This window comes from Patagioenas fasciata, chromosome 2, assembly GCF_037038585.1.
Source record: "Patagioenas fasciata isolate bPatFas1 chromosome 2, bPatFas1.hap1, whole genome shotgun sequence".
Lineage (NCBI taxonomy): Eukaryota > Metazoa > Chordata > Aves > Columbiformes > Columbidae > Patagioenas > Patagioenas fasciata.
In genome coordinates, this window is record NC_092521.1 from 118,138,824 (window position 1) to 118,156,613 (window position 17,790).

Consider the following 17,790-nt stretch of genomic DNA (forward strand, 5'->3'; position numbering starts at 1 on the left):
TGATAACAAAGATAACAAATCAGGAAGATGCCATTTTGTGCTTCATATTTGGTTAGTGGCTAATTTAAAACACGTAATCCAAAAGTGTGTTGTTTGACATCTCTTTGACAACTCTCTTTATTGAATTTGCAGAGCATAAATATGAAGACAACAGTATTGTTTTAGAGGTACATATTTAGCCATATAAAACTGCCCTGTATGCCATGGCAACATTTTGAAAGCACTCCTGTGTACGAGACTTTTGCAAATTCATATTTAAAGGAACATTTAATGTTATTGCTAGAAATAAAATCGCTGTCAGCAAAACATAATATAAACACCCTGATTACTCAGCTACGTGCTCTACCACAACAAAATCATCCCAAATGATACAGTACCACAGCTTCATGTTTGCTAGCCAGATTTATTATATCTTCCAGATTCTAACAAGACACATATTAAGAAAGGCATGTTAATCATTGCCCTAATGAGAACAATATGCAGTTAGCATTTAGGTTGTCACAAAAAATACAGAAGGTGAGTACAGACTAAATGCACTTGAAGTGAAAGGAAACCAAATCCTTCTTTCCACTAGCATGTTTCAGTGAAATGGTCATGTCTGTGATAATTTTTTTTAATGAGCTACCTAAATTTTAGCAGGTATGCTTTCATCAGGCACAAGGCAAAGTAAAATGGCCTTTTGACCACAACTGTAAAAGCAAAATAATCACTGTACAACTTGCTTACATACAAAAGGCTATGAGCATATAAAGCTCCAAAAGCCTGCCCAGCATCACAGAATCACAGAATGTTAGGAACTGGAAGCATCTCTCCTCTAGAGACACTAAACTTCCCACTGTTGCACTGTTTTCAGCCAGACAGCTTCTGGAGCAAACAACTACCCAACACACGTAAGAGGACAAGAATCTGGCTTGAAACTTATTTGCAAATAATAAACAAAATGTATACCTAGACTTACAGAATAAGACAATTAATTTCATTTGGTAAAAGCACAAAGCCCATCACCATTCCATATTTCTGAGGGCCTGAAGGTGCATGAAGATTTGGTTTGATCTTTTCTAAGCAAAACATGTGCACTTCCCATGCTTTTTTGGGTTAGTTATTTATCTCCCTGAAGGAAACTTTCACACTGCTCATCAGAAAAAGGACGTGGAAACGATAAGGTTTGAAATGCTGGCTAAACAGCAAATGTGGCAGGCATCAGTGGAGTGAGTACCAAAGAAAGCACTTCTGCTTAGATTGCAGCGCAGTCCCACCAGACAGAAGACACCTAAAACCTCTAACGCTCCTCCTGATCCCACCTGCCCACACCACTCACACAGCTCTGTCACACCATCCACATCGCCAGCCACTGTGTAAATGCTGATTTAGCCTTTACTAATTCTGCACTAAGAACAGCTTTTTTTTTTTTTTTAAACTTCTATGTGGAATTGCAAAGGTGTTTTCATACCTCTTGAGTGGGAAAAGACCTTTGAAAATAGTTACGAAGTATTAAAACTGTTTAAAGTGAAGCAGATCTTAATCTCTTTGCATAGGTTAAAACTAGTATTGCCTTGAAAAGTGGGTGCTTAAAGTAAAATATGATTCAAAAATGTCTCATCTCACCCTATTGGAACACTTCAAAGTGTAGTAAAAGAAAGAAAACTTTGGCTTGCTTTTATTTGGGATGTCCCTCTCCTTCTTTCCCTTCCTTTCGCACCATTTTCTTGAGAAACAGAAAAGGATTTTTTGCATGTCAACTGGCATTACATTAATAGAGCTACTCCAGTTTCTTTTCAGAAGGAAAAAAATCAGCTCAAACATTGGACTACCATCTTCCTGAAGAGCAGAAAGGAAACAAAACAAACCACACAAAGAAAAACAAAACTAAGAGAATTAATTTCCATACTTCTGATGTACATTGTTTAAAATGGGGTATTTTTTGGTGAGGGATGAGGTCTTACCAAGGACATATTTCACCTTCCCTGAAGTCCCCAGAAGTAACAATGACAAAATCTAGCTTTTTCTTCTTGCTGTTGCCATTATTGCAGCCTGCTTACGCTCTGTCTTCTTGAAAAAATAAATAAGGAACCCTTTACAAAAGGAAAATCAGCCACAGTTCAAATAAATAGTATCTATAAATATTATCTTAGTGGTAACTATATAATACTGCAAGTGCATCACTGAACAGATTAACGTGATGAAAGAGATCTTTTGTGTTACACATTTTCCCCATTTAAATGTTTATGTTCTCTTCCAAGTGAAAACTTAAAATTCCCAAAAGAGCAACAATAAGCTTGAAAAATCAGGTTAGACGTCAGCAGCTGACTATTAATAACCATTCTCTTGGCTAATATTTGTTTGCCCGGGGCATCCAGTGTCCATAATCAGCATTTATCCTTCATCATCCTCAGCTGGGCTGTCTGGCAGGTGCTGGGCGGGGTGAACACCGAGGGGTCAGCAATACCCAGCTGTAGATCAAAAAAGCGAGTGGAACTTGTCACGCTGTAGTTCTTCGTATAGGTTTCCTGTACTGGGTAACAGTCTTTAACTGTGTAAACACCAACCCAGGATTCCACTGTAACCAAGCAGAAATAGCACTGCTTTAGAAGACAAGAATGAACGAATGTGTCACAGTGATGTTAGTCAAACAAATCGCCCATTCCTCAAGCAAAGCCTATAAGTCGGACCTGCCCTTAGTTCTGTCCATATGCATGGCAACACCTCAAGAAATGCCACAAAACTAGTATAATTCAGACACTGCAATGATCTTAAAGCTGAACATGTTGGTGCCAAGCCCATTTCAAATCATAATACCATCATAGCATCAGTATGTCACCTTTCAAGTACACTTCTACGAAGGGACTGTCACTTCTGCTTAGCCCCAAATTACTTGTGTTCTGCACAAGTCTGATTTCCCTCATCTCTCATACCATTTTCACGTCAGCACTTATTTCACCTGCAAAGCAATGAAATGCCCTCTTTTCCCAGAAGGTAAATTTTGGTGCCATCAGCTTGGGTAGCACAGAGACACCTTACCTTCTGCTGTGTTCTTGACAAGCTGAAAGGTGTGATTACTGAAAGCCTGTGGTCCATCTCACAATGTTAGCCCTCAACACAGCCTTTGACACTCTAAAACACAATCCCCCCAACTACGTGGCACATCTGATTCCTGTCTGTGCCCCGAAAGTTCTGCACTCACCTACTCAAGGAAGCACTTGTCCTCTGCTGTGCTGGGGACTCCTCTGAACCAGAACCAACAGCTATAGCATCTTGCTTCCATAGCTCTTGCTCCTTTATAATCTTAACTGTCATTTTTACACTTATCATACTTACCACATCTTTAATCCAAATAAACATGACCTTGCTTCATCTTTTTCTATCTTACTGTCTCAAGCATAGAGGGTTCATCTTGTTTGAAGAAGAACATTCCCAAATACTACTCCTGTATCTCCATCTCCTCTTTTAAATTATTCCTTCTGTTTACAACCATCAATTCCTATGATCATTATCATGTTCATTTTTCTAATTCCTATTCCTTTCAGACATTTCTACCAGTGCATTCATTATTTCAAGACTACACTCAATGCTGATCTCCATGTATATGATGTAACAAGTCTGTCCCTTTTCTAAACTTCAGTTTAATTCCACTGTGTGGTTATCTCAGAGGTGTTCTCTCACTCTCTTCCCCCCTTGTCCTCTGCCATCACCTCTACTTTTGCCATGAAACATTTCTGCAGTCAATATCATCGAGCTGGTTTCCTTTGAATACTCTTCACTTTTAAAACCTCACTTATAAATCTCTTTCTTTATCTCATGCATCTCTTCTGTGATCTTTCTTTACCCCTTCCATCATACATCACTTCATCCAGTCGGTTCACGTATTTCAGGTCTCTTGACAGTAGAAACTCATGAGGTTAAAATACGAAATCACCTAATGTGGTCATAAATCAGTTCCTTTGAGTGATGCCTGTACGAATTTTTCCCAGTCCCAGGGAGGCTTATTTTCTCTCACTCGGCAGCTATCAAACATACTTTCTGTCCTTCTAGTACTGTGTGATACGTTGCACCACAATCATATTATTTGAAATAGATAAGCTGTGACATAAATACACATACAGTATCTAAAAAAAAAGGGCGGCAAGCTGAGCAATATCTGAAAATATCTCTCCAGGGCATCCTAATATGCCAAAAACACCCTGACCTCAATGAGTTTGGTTTTTAACATCCAGAAATAAAGGTCTCTTTTCCTCAATAAGACTTTTATTATAATTTTTGAATTAAAAAATTAAAGTAAAATATAACGCTACCAAGGTAGCCTCTATCTCCACTGAAAGTTTAATTTTAACAGAAATATAATTTCTAGAATTCAAGCCATTATTAGCTGAAAGGTGGATAGGTAGGTAACTTTAAGACATTAATTTTCTAAATGATCATACAGAAAAGCACTGGTGATACAAAATCTTACAGGATAAAAATCACACATCATTAACTGAATGTATCTGGATATTAAGTTCCATAAAAGTTCCAAAAATAATGGATGTGAAAAACAAAATTCTTGAAGTTAAATGATAATTTTTCTCTTGTAGAATACCAGAGGATATACTGATCTACTTAGAGAGGTCTAATGATCTTATCTTTCTTTTTCTACTTCATTCTTTCTACTTTTATCCAAGAAAAAAAAAATATTCTCCTGTCTAAATGCTCAGGTTCATAACCAGTCTATATATTAGGTGTCTATAACCGTAAGTATTGCATTAGCTAAATAATGCCATAAATTTCATGGGGGTTTTAAAATTATTTTTATAGTTGTCCAGGTCATTAGTAAACCACAGATGAAACTGAAGCCAACATGCTAATAAACTGCTATGCATCCAAAACTTAACATACTGTACCTTGGAAACTTCAGCGTATTTTCTTTTATGATGCCGGTGTTCAGCTGCCAAATGCAGAGCTAAGCCTTGAGAGCAGATGTTTCTTACTAGTTCAGTGAATAACAAAACTTGGGTGCATATTAACAACGTCTATTGCTGCAGCACCATGTATTGGATGTTTTCTATGACATTATTCAATACTTGTGTGTAGACACACACTGACACCTGCTTTGTTTCTATAATTCACACTCTAGTTTGAGTGTGCACCTAATTTTATTACCAGTTCTTCTCTAAACCAATTTTGGATACATGCTTCAGATGCAAAATGATGCTGTTCCATGCCAAAATCTGTATGATATGACCTAAAATACAATCAAGTCCCTTGAACATATTTGATCCTGCTGAGATATGAAACATTTTCTTAATAAAATGCATTGATAATAAAATTATGTGCTGTGCTTATTTCTTCCAGCAAAATTTATAGAAATATGGAAATCTGGAGTGAAACATGAATAATTTGATTTTTCCCTGGGTAGCAGAGACAATGATTATTATTAAGATTAAACAAAAGCATGCACATACATTTCCTGGCTGGTTTTCTGTCAGACCATTCCTGTACCATAATTTCATCTCCAGGTCCCCCGATGTAATACTGATCTTCATAAGTTGAATTGGCAGGAATATCATATGGATCCCATGGCTCTGTCAAAGCAATCTTCGAGCAAAGCTTTGTAACTTGCTCAATCTGAAACATCACTGCATCTTTGTAGAGCAATATATACTCAAAGAATCTGAAACATTAAAAAAGGCAGTTAATATATATAGTTTTTTTTCTGTAATAAACAAGGAGCATTGCTGATAAGTAAGCTTGCCTTTGACTTCTCAGTATAAGACCTTTTTCACTAGCATTAAACTTTGCCAAACCTTGAGAAAGGCTAACCAGTTGGGCTGAAATTTCCCATGCTGAAAGCTTGTCTCAGCTGACTCCAAAATAAATAAATCAGGCTGAATTGGTTCAGCCATTTCTGAGAACAACAGAACAACTTTTCTGAGAACAACTGAGAGAAAAACATGTTATTATTTCTAGTTTTGATCTGTTTTTTAATAACTGTTTCATTAAAAAGCTCTAATGCCTCCACGTTTTGGAAGAAGGATTTGAAATTTGGCAGGGCAAAAGTTTTTATTAAAAGATGCCCAGGTTTGGCTAAGTTATAAGCCTTTGAAAAAAATCTGCTTGCATATGCTGCACAGATTCAATTCCCCATGAATGTGGTAGAGCCCTTCTCTGTGCTGGTTAGATGTGGTATCTGCCATCCTCACAGATGCTCCTCCACAGCAACCCATGTAGCTTACTGGGACATGCTGGTGAAAGGGGAAGTACATGGTCTCAAGTGCAGAACCGAGAGGTTCTCTCTCCTAATGGAAGTTCCTCTCTGGAAGCCACCAGACTCAAGAAGTAGTGGAAGGAGAGAACAGAGGAGCAAAACAGTAAATCAGAGATAAGGAGAGGCATGTAGATCAATGAGCTTGAGAGGCCAGAAGTCAACAAAAAGGATAGTTAATAAGAATTCACAGAATCACAGAATGTTAGGGATTGGAAGGGACCTCAAAAGATCATCTAGTCCAATCCCCCTGTCAGAGCAGGAACACTTAGATGAGGCTACACAGGAAGGTGTCCAGGTGGGTTTTGAATGTCTCCAGAGAGAAGACTCCACAACCCCCCTGTCAGCCTGTTCCAGTGTTGTTACCCTTACTGAGAAGAAGTCTTTTCTCAAATTTAAGTGTTCCAGTTTGAACCCATTACTTCTTGTCCTACCATTGGTTGTCACCGAGAAGAGCCTGGCTCCATCCTTGTGACACTCACCCTTTATGTATTTGTAAACATCATTAAAGTCACCCCTCAGTCTCCTCTGCTCCAAGCTAAAGAGACCCAGCTCCCTCAGCCTTTCCTCATAAGGGAGATGCTCCACTCCCTTAATTATCTTCGTTGCCCTGCACTGGACTCTCTCCAGCAGTTCCCTGTCCTTCTTGAACTGGAGGGCCCAGAACTGGACACAATATTCCAGATGCGGTCTCACCAGGGCAGAGTAGAGGGGAAGGAGAATCTCTCTGGATCTACTAACCACCCCCTTCTAATACACCGCAAGATGCCATTGGCCTTCCTGGCCACAAGGGCACAGTGCTGGCTCATGGTCATCCTGCTGTCCACCAGGACCCCCAGGCCCCTTTCCCCTACACTGCTCTCTAACAGGTCATTCCCCAACTTATAGCGAAACACACGGTTGTTCCTACCCAGATGCCATACTCTACATTTTCCCTTGTTATATTTCATTACATTTTTCCCCGCCCAACTCTCCAACCTGTCCAGGTCCCACTGGATGGCAGCACAGCCTTCTGGCGTGTCAGCCACTCCTCCCAGCTTGGTGTCATCAGCAGACTTGCTGATAGTACACTCTAGTCCCTCATCCAAATCACTGATGAATATATTGAATAATACCAGCCCCAGCACTGACCCCTGAGGCACTCCACTAGATACAGGCCTCCAACTGGACTCCGCCCCATTGACCGCGACTCTCTGGCTTCTTCCCTTCAGCCAGTTCACAGTCCACCTCACTACCCGATCATCCAGACCACACTTCCTCAGTTTAGCAAAACCGATCTTCTATAAAGTGACCAAGCCCTGCTCTGAAGAGAGATGATAAACATGGATATTTTCATCTAGCTACTAGTTACAGTAGTTGGGTCTACCACAAACACTGTGGCTTTGCTTCCATACCTATAAACAAGAGATGGTATGATCCTTACCTTATAACTCGGGACAGAAACAAGAGAGAAACCAAAATCAAAATTATCAGAAGTACCAGCTGATTTTGAATACACAACCACAAACACCACACGCCTAACTTCTCCAGGGTACTTAGAATTACCAATCAGATGATGAGTTGTTCAAAGCACAACTCAAAGCATCTCCATGCATGCTCTGCACCTTTTGCAAAGGAGAGCCAGAAGTCACTCTCTAAATGCCCCAAAACTGTGCACTCATTATTAGAGGTTTCCTGTGAATATCTTGTCTCAAGTATTTGGCTACAGTTTACTGTTACACAGTGACTCTAGTGAAAAGGAAGGGGTGGTATTAATTCCCTTGAACAGCTTCATCTTGCCTATCTGTAATAGTGTCTCTTTCCCTCTGTAATTCCTTGCTTCATTCATGAGGCTGCCTCCATTTCCTGAAGAAAAAACAAAAGGCTTGGGTGTCCTTTGGCATCTTCCACTTTACAACCCTGATGCTAGCCCCTAACAGTATTCATCCTGTGCCCTCAGCAAGACCGGGAGCTGGTGGAAAACAGCACATAACCCACGTGATTGAAAAGATGAAGCACAAAAGCAAGAGGGGACCTTCTCTGTGGTATTTTCCAACTCCTGCATGTTTCTCTTTGCAGTCTTCACATTCTTTTGGGGAGGATGTAAAGTTTACATAAAATAGGGTTGACAACAAAACAATTTACAGTTTTAATTGTTGCACTATACAGTTGCATCAGACAGGAATCCCTTCACCCACCACTGACACAGAGACATTTAAAGGTTGCACGATGAGTAGTGCCTAAGCACAGTTAAAAGCATCTGAGCAATTTTCCCATTGCTTCTTGGAAGGATCGTTTATCTGGGATGTGTGGAAACACAGGCAGACTAAATAGCATTATCCAAACTGAAGAGTGACAAAGAATGTAACAGTGGACAAGAAGGCAGGTTGGGGCGTACCTCTCACACACAACCTTGCACAACACAGAGGTGGCTTGTCCTGCTTTTCGTGAGGGAGTCAGTCACCAGGAACTTCCCACAGGTTGACAAGACTCACACAGAGAGGTTGACAAGCTGCAAGACTTAGCTTTCCAGTGGTAAATAATTCTCCTGCCCGTACCTTAAAATATTCCTGCTTCTGTGATAACTTGTAGCACCCTAACCTCACCTGCCATTTTTTTAGTCAATGTCTCCACAGTCGTGATACGCCACTGAAGAATTCAGTTTATATAAACTGGTTCCTTAAATAAACCCAAGCCTGTGACCATGTAAAGACATACGTAATTCTCATATCATGCCCAGTCCAGAGAACATACTCACAAGAACACTAAAATACATTTATTTACATGCTTGCAACCAGGCTTAAATGACTCAACTACTGTTCAGCTGGCTGCCCAGCAGCTACCATAAAAACGGCATGAGGAATACCATATAGATGAGTCTATCAATGTGTTTGAAATATCTGAGTGATAAACCAGCCATTTTGTGAAAGAACATAAAAGGAATATATTAGCAAAGCATTACAAACTACTGGGATAAAATCTAAGCAATTACATATCTTTTTCATTTTCAGTCTTTACTTAAAACTTATTTCATGCAGAAATTTCACTTGCATTTTTAATAACAACTTTTTCACATTTTCTTTTTCCTTATGCTTTCCATTACAAATTATTTAATGGGATAAATATCTTTTGTTCTAAATTTTGTAACCTGTGAATTAATGTCACTGGATGAGTGACATGTGCCATGTACTCAAGTGAAACAGTGGGTCAAACTTAAACCTGATATATGCATGCATTTGATTTCCAGCATATGGATAGCCACTGTGACTTCAACAGATGGTCTGAATACTTGCAGAAGGAGGGCCACAACCCAAAAAAGCTTACTTTCTTGACTTTACCGTCTTCCATGCAGACAGCAAAATGTGTGTTTTGAAACAATAATGAAAAGAAGAACTAGAAAAATCCAAACTAACCAAACACATCACCAAGCATCTCTCTAGCACCCATTCTGCAGAGCAAGAGGCTCCACCACCTACATTTTTGGTTCTGGGAGAGGCAGAGCAAACATATGTGGAACAGACACCAGTCATATGCCTTGATGAGTTGCTGCAATGAACTCAGCAGCTTTTACACTGTCATTATTCAACCCAGGTGTACCTCACATCCAAGTTTTAAAGAGAATTGCTACTGTGCGCACCCCGGAAATAACAAGCACAAAACCCTAAGACTACACAGGATCTGAGTTTAACTGCATATGAAAGGTGAATGGTTAAGTTGTTTTATAAAGAGAACTATTTACCAGCCAAAATTAATAACAAAATGTGCACGAATATAAAAATTACAATCTAGGATACTTTAAAGCAAAATATTTTTTTTTTTCTGGTCAACTCTTAAGTGTACTGCCTCTATTTGTTTTAGGTGCCTGAGATTTCATTGGCTGCTTGAGGGGAAGCACAGAGCCCTGAAAATAGGTCTTGGCAAAGAAACAGAAGAGGAAATTATTTTTAATTTGCTTATTTTTTCAGAAAAAGTAACATATTTGCATCCTGTGCCCACCTCTCATAATATTTTTAAAATAATTTCACTCCTTAAACTGTAACTTCAAGAAAGCCCGAACCTGTTCACTGGGCACCTTCAAACAGATTTGGAGAAGTTCCTTGGACAAGCTACCCTGAGATTATTTCCCTTTCTTTCCTATCCTATTCCATCCTGCCCTGTGCTATGCCTCACACTCTTTGTACACTACACCCTTGATGGGACTCTCTCATGGCCCTTAATACTCCCTTTGTCTGTGCCTGAAAATGGAGACATTCCAGCATATAAAGACATGCACATGTTTTTCTTCCTATGCTTTAAAGAATTTCTTAACACTGGACCATATCCTGGGCAAATAATTCCATTGACTTTGCTGGAATTAATCATGTCAGACAGGTGGGATACATGCTGAGTTCAGTACTCTCTTCTCCCGACCCAAGAGAAGTATTTTTACTGAATAAGAGACCAACTGAATTCAATGCAAGGGCAGAATACCGTGCCCACGCAATCATAAGGCAAAGCACTTGCATTGAGGACATACTGTGATGAGTGGGTGTGCATTCAAATGCCATCCTGCCTCTGAGATTCCTCCTAAAATTTGGGGACATTGTTAGAGATGACTACCAGGAGACAGGCCAGATGACTTAGAGACACACTCTCAGACCCTCATAAATGACTGAAACCAATAAACTTATCTAATGACTTGTCTTTTGAATGGGTTATTGTTCTGCATGTTATTAATGCAATTGAAAACAATTAATTATTTTTAAATGTTCGTCAGAAAAAAAAAGTCATTAGACTCGAGACCATCCTACCAGCTCTGTTTCAGGCACTCAGTCTGCACTGATTCCTGCTGAAAAGTGACTTACACTGAGGTCCTTCCCAGCTGTCAGTGCTAAAGTGTGCTAGCCTGCCCATCACCTAACACATCTGTGTGACCCCCAAGGTTTACTTCTGCACTTCCAAAGGTTTCCTTGTCAGTGTGAAACCTAGAAGGAAAGAGACACTTGTCCAGTTGCCTTCATAGTGACTCAGAGGAACACGGGTGCTGCCAGCAGCAAGCCAAGACTCAAGTGATGTACCAAAGCACATTAGACAAGGTCATTTTGCTAGAGTGAAGCAAAATAATGGTGGGAGGCTGAGGCCAGGTAAAAGAAATTCCTTATGTGAGAAATCAGGCTCTGCATCATTTCGTTCTGTGGCTTTGGACAAGTAACTTAAAATACTGGAGTCTTAAAATGCTATTTTCTTTATTTATTTTTTGATTGCTGTAGCATTAAAGACACTCTAACCAGAGATCAAGAACCAGTTGTGTTGGGCATTGTATTAACAAAGAACAAAAACACAATTCCTGCCCCAAACAATAATGAAACAATGGTTCTTGTAAAACGGATGTTCCTTTCCTGAAAAGACATAAGGGATTTCAAGTATCCAGGACTTTAACCTGTTGATTCAGCTTTCCCAGGTGCAGCTATTCTATCTTTAAAACTTGCACTCATGTTAACCATGACTTATATTACTTAGTAATTATTAAAAAGAAATTGAAAAATGAAAGAAAATTTTATGTATAATTTGTATCAGAGATATTGTGTGGATCAGCAGGGAATAGTATTTGATATTTAAGATATAAAGTCAAGGTTGCTGCAATTATTCCAAAGCTAACTTTGCGTTCTCTTTTGAGACCAATGAAAGCTTGAAGCACCTGTCTGCCTTTGTGGCATTATATAACTTTTTGCTGGCTCTGTTTCTAAAAAGGTATTTTTAAACACTGTGAAAGAAGTTAGAAACACTTCTAACTAGAAGAACTTTCACACAAAATATTCCAAACGAATTCTCTGTTCTTGTGTGCACTGACAGGTACATCCAAATATGCAATTCTTCGGTTAACTTGTATCCTCTTGATAATATATCCCACAAAATTTTCATAACAATAACACTATTTTTCACACATTTTTTATTGAAGAAAGATGTACTGTGAGAATGGGAACCTTTACTAGACGGATGACTACAAAACCTCATCTTCTCAGCTCTTCATATTAAGAACACTTTCAAGGGAGTAAAGCTGCCGAGCAGACATGCAGACAGTTGATAAACACTCATCAGGTCAAGAACATTCATCTGCTTTTGGAAAGCTCTGGTGAGCTCATTTCAAAACTCAGAAGCATTAGTTTTTCAGTATATTTCTGGGAACTCCTCTCCTCTTTCCCATGAAGTTTTCGGTAATTTCAGACTTGTGTTTTTCTTCTGGTGTATCAGACCTCAACAACAACAGTAATTTACCATATTTGATCTCACATGTTTGGCAGTAGTGCTGGATGATGGTATATTGTACAAATACAGTATTGTGCAAATACACATGACAGCAAATGTAATCTGATCTGTGTAAAAGCAGTATTCTTTAATCTTACTTAAATCACTCGCAGATTGTAAAGGCCTTACATTATTTTCAAGGCGACCAAGCCCTCTGTATCAGGTATCTAATTAGCAAGGTACATGAGGAACCTTGTTAACACTACTTGTTTCCAAAGCAAAGTGAATTAGGCAGTTTGAATGCTGTTAATCATGAAGTTCATGTAGAAAGAAAACCTTAAATATAGGAATCAAAAGATGGAAAGTCAAAGCTACATCAACTAAAGGATGATACATTTTTGTGACTTTATTTACAAAACTCAATAAAAAATGATGCAATGTCTTATTCCTTTATTTGTTTTGTCATAAATTAGAGGAGTTATTTTGGCAAATGCTAAGGCAAATTAAGTTCTTCAGCAAGAACGCAGTCCCCCTGTTGTCCCTTTTTCGCTATTTGACACTCCATAATAAACAGCTTGGTCCACCAAGTTGTAGCCCTGAGGACAATGCATTCCAATTGAAGTTGAAATTCAAGAAAACAATAAAGTATTGTGTTTAAGGGAGTCCTGTTTTGCAAGGGGCCAAAAGATGCATTACCCTTAATAGAGAGCATCTGTGTGTTTCCCTGAGTAATGGTATATTTGTGAATCGGAGCCCTCAAAGGACAAAAAAGAAAGGAATGGAAGATACAGCCAGAACGCTATAATGCTTTCCAATGAATCCATGGACTCGCCTCCTAGGGACTATGGTATATACTAGTGGAGTCACATCATATCAAAATAGACTTGAGGTCAGAGATTATTTTCCTGTTCTGGGTTTGTAAAAAAACCTAGTACAGTGAGGTCTTGTTGCCCTGAGTAGGTTAATAATAATAAAGGTAACCGGAAAATTACAGCAGGGCTTAGCGGAGACCAAAAAGAATGAGGAAGGCCAGGATTTGCTTCTCAATGTATACTAAAGACCTAAGGAAAGACCGAACAATATGGAGGGAAATTACAGAGGTACATTATAATTTATTTATTACATTTCTCATCCTCTTTGTGTTACATAGAGAAGGAAAGTAAATAAAACAATTGAAAGAGTGGATGTTCAAAACTAAGATGCGGAAATGCTCTTCTGAGCACAGTTATATTAGGGCACTCTACAAACTTTGAAAAATGTAAGAAAAAGGAAGTGGAAATTTAACACGTAGAGATAGCTAGGAAAATTATGGTTACAATGACTGAGAGTATCTCCAGAAGGAAAACAACAAAAGCAAAACCCAATCAATCAATGAACCAACCAAAAAAACCAAAACAAACCAGCAAAAAAAACACAAACAAAAAAAAACCCAAACCAGAACAAAATAAAATAAAAGACATACCTGTGTTCCCATTTTTGATTTTACTTGTAACTGTCAGATATCTCTGGAGTTTTCAGACATTTGTCGGAATCAGGCTCAGAGACAGGATATTAAATTGGACCTTAGCTCTGTTCCAATATGATAATACTTATTTTACACATTAGAAAGGCACAGCGGAATGAGATTCCCTAATAACAGATAACAAAACTTAAACAATCTCTCTTTTCCAGAAATCTAGGAATAAAATAATAATTTTAAAAACCCACCAATTTTTCAGCTATCCTTGAGCACTGCAGTTTCTTACACATCTTAACGTGTATGTATAAACAGAGATGGATGTTCAGGTGCCATGAACTTGAGGAGATCTATATTGGTCTTGATTGAGACTGCAAATCCCATCACACATCTACTTGGCCAGTTAGTTGCTTTCCAGTATGCATTCGGGTATAAAAAGTAATCATGAAGAAGTCTGTGGAACAGATTGCCCTTTGGAACAGATGGGGAGTAGATCTCTGTTCTGACAGAGTAAATTTTTCTTTCACAGTGGAATATTCCCTGGAAAAATTTGTGAGGATATGCACTTGTATCAGATTACTGCCCCAAGATGTAATGATTTCCACCTTCCATCTGCAATGATTTCCTTAAGAGGGATGATTCAGGTCTTTCAGTTATCTGTCCAATGTAAAAAAACATGAGGTCTGTTTTCAAGGGAGTTTAGAAGTCAGGCCAGCTAGGATAATCAGACAACACAGTTTGAAAGCTAAGTACACTTACCCAAAGATCTGAGTATAGCTTATTTTTAAATAAACGTGAAAGACGGAGATTCACTTCACTGGAAATAAATACAACCTGAAGTCCTGGCACTGTGCTTCATTCTCCCTCCCCACCTCCAATGTAAAAATAACATCTTCATTTCATCCAGAGGGCTTTGTGTAGGTCTTTTTCTTCTTCCTTCAGCAGCTATGAGTCCAAAGTAATATTGTTTGCTGAGTGCGTAAGATAGTGACTGGATTCAAACACAAAGAGTTGCTGTGTAAAAAGTCCAGGTGGACCTGACTGAAAGTATGCAAAATAAAATAATTACGTGAAAGAACAGAATGTTTGTGTGAGTGATAATGTACCATTATGGACAAATGTTAATTTTTCCATGGTTATAAAGCAAATGGCTTTTTGAATACATTGATTTGTGGTACAGTACATAAGAATGATTTAGAAAGGCAGCTTTACAGTTTTGGGTCAATTAGGGAGGTCATCTATTCCGTTCTGCATAGCCCCGGTGAGGTCAGAGTGGTAATGCTGTTCCTGGTTTTGGATGCCACCCTTAAGAGATCAAATAAACAGATTGGATACAGTCCAGAGAACAGCAAGAATACTGTGATGTTTAAGAAGCAGGATCTATGAAGAAACTGGGCATGTTTATTCTACAAGAGGAAGACTGAGGTAGGAAGCATCACTTCCTCCAAGCTCAAGACCAACGCATCCCTATGAGGAAGAAATCAAGTAAAGGGAATAAGAGGCCAGCATGGATGAATAAGGAACTCAAGTCAAAACTCAGGTGGAAGAAGGATGTTTGTACAATGTGGAAAAAGGGACGGACCACCTGGGAGGAATACAAGGAGGCTGTTAGGGTACACAGGGATGAGGTGATGAGGGCCAAGCTCCCCTTGGAAGCAAATCTGGCCAGGGATGTCAAAGACAACAAGAAAGGCTTCTTCAAGTATATCAGCAGCAAAAGAAAGGTTAGGGAAAATGTAGATCCACTGCTGAATGAGAAGGGTGCCCTGGTGAAGGATGATAGAAAGCAGAGTTACTGAATGCCTTCTTTGCTTCCATCTTTACTGCTAAAACTGGCCCTCAGGTATCCCAGACCCTAAAGATAGAAGAGAAAGTCTGGCAAAAGGAAGACTTTCCCTTGGTTGAGGACGATCAGGTTAGAGATTGTTTACACAAACTGGACACCCACAAATCCATGGGCCCCAATGGGATGCACTCACAAGTGCTGAGAGAGTTGGCAGATGTTATTGCCAAGCCACTCTCCATCATCTTGGAAAGGTCTTGGAGAACAAGAGAGGTGTCTGAGAACTGCAGGAAAGCCAGTGTTACTCCAGTCTTCAAAAAGGGCAAGAAGGACCACCCAGGAAACTACAGGCCAGTCAGCCTCACCTCCATCTCTCGAAAGGTGATGAAACAGCTCATTCTGGATGTCATCTCCAAGCATGTGGAGGAAAAGAAGGCTATCAGCATGGGTTCACCAAAGGGAAATCATGTTTGACCAGCCTGATGGTCTTCTATCATGGTATAACTGGCTGGGTAGGTGAGGGAAGAGCAGAGGATGTTGTCTACCTTGACTTCAGCAAGGCTTTTATACTGTCTCACAACCTCCACATAGGTAAGCTCAGGAAAGGCAGGCTGGACGAATGCATAGTGAGATGGATCATGAACTGGTTGGATGGTGGAGCTCAGAGGGCTGTGATCAGTGGTGCAGAGTCTCTTTGAAGGCCTGTAGTTAGTGGGGTTCCTCAAGGGTCAGTATTAGGTCCAGTCCTGTTCAACCTTTTCATCAATGACCTGTATGAAGCGACTGAGTGCATCCTCAGCAAGTTTGCTGATCATACCAAACTGGGAGAAAGGGCTGACACACCAGAAGGCTGTGCTGCCATTCAGTGAGACCTGGACAGGCTGGAGGACTGGGCAGAGAAGAACCTAGTGAAGTTTAACAAGGGCAAGTGTAGGGTTCTGCACCTGGGGAGGAATCAATACAGGTTAGGGGCAGACATGCTGGAAAGCAGCACTGTAGAGAAGGACTTGGGAGTTCTGGTTGACAACAGGTTGACCATGAGTCAATAATGTGCCCTTGTGGCCAAAAAGTCCAATGGTATCCTGGGTGCATAAGAAGAGTGTGTCCAGCAGGTTGAGGGAGGTTGTCCTCCCCCTCTACTCTGCCCTGATGAGGCCCCATCTGGAGTACTGTGTCCAGTTCTGGACTCCCCAGTTACTGGAGAGAGTCCAGCAGCGAGCTAAGATGATGACAGGGGTCTGGAGCCTCTTTCTTATGAGGAGAGACTGAGAATGGGGTGTGTTCAGCCTGGAGAAGAGAAGGCTGAGAGGGGATCTTATTTATGCTTATAAATTTCTCAAGGAAGGATGTCAAGAGGAAAGGACCAGACTCCTTTCAGTGGTGCCCAATGACAGGATGAGGGGCAACGGGCACAGACTGAAGCACAGGAGGTTCCATCTGAATATGAGGAAAAACTTCTTTACTTTGAGGGTGCCAGAGTACTGGAACAGAGAGGTGGTGGAGTCTCCTCTGGAAACATTCAAAACCCTCCTGGACACATTCCTGTGCAATCTGCTGGGTGAACCTGCTTTAGCAGGTGGGTTGGACTAGATGATCTTCAGAGGTCCCTTCCAACCCCAATCATTCTGCAATTCTGTAATAAGCCATGCAGATATAAAAAGCTAAGAAATAATAACAATTGTTCTCTATGTTAGCTGAAGGTAGCATTGGAAGAAAACAGCATCACTTTCAGCAAGGAGAGTTTAAGTGATATCCTCTGAAAATGACTGTGTAAGTGCTACAGGTTTCCATGGAATCTTGTTAAGCTCCAGTTTTTACAAGAACAGGCAAGAAAACAAAGGGTCAGAGACATCCCAAATACAGCTTTGCTTTTCTGGGATGGAGGAATGAGTTATACGGCAGCTCAGAGACCTTCCCAGTCTTACACACAGGCGATTAGAGAATATTGATGGCTGCTCATCTCTTCTGCTAACAGAAAGCTTAACCAACTAGCCCTGACATTATCAGTTCTGTAACTTGGATCCTTGACACCTCTACCTGCCTGAAGGTGCTGAACAAGCTTTGGGGATCACTTTCTGAGACTACCCAAAAGCAATGGTGGCAACTGTGCAT

At 40.0% G+C, this 17,790-nt stretch overlaps 1 protein-coding gene across 1 annotated transcript in view; it reads right to left on the reverse strand.

Moving 5' to 3' along the window:
- Window positions 1–383: 383 nt before the first annotated feature.
- EPDR1 (ependymin related 1) overlaps window positions 384–17,790 on the reverse strand; it is a 33,397-nt gene continuing 15,990 nt past the window's right edge. Inside the window, exons 2-3 of the mRNA XM_065831571.2 lie at window positions 5,436–5,644; window positions 384–2,557 (exon numbers count right to left, since the gene is read on the reverse strand). Coding sequence (XP_065687643.1) covers window positions 2,367–2,557; window positions 5,436–5,644 — 400 coding nt within the window. The 3' untranslated portion in view covers window positions 384–2,366. The remainder of the gene's footprint in view (window positions 2,558–5,435; window positions 5,645–17,790) is intronic.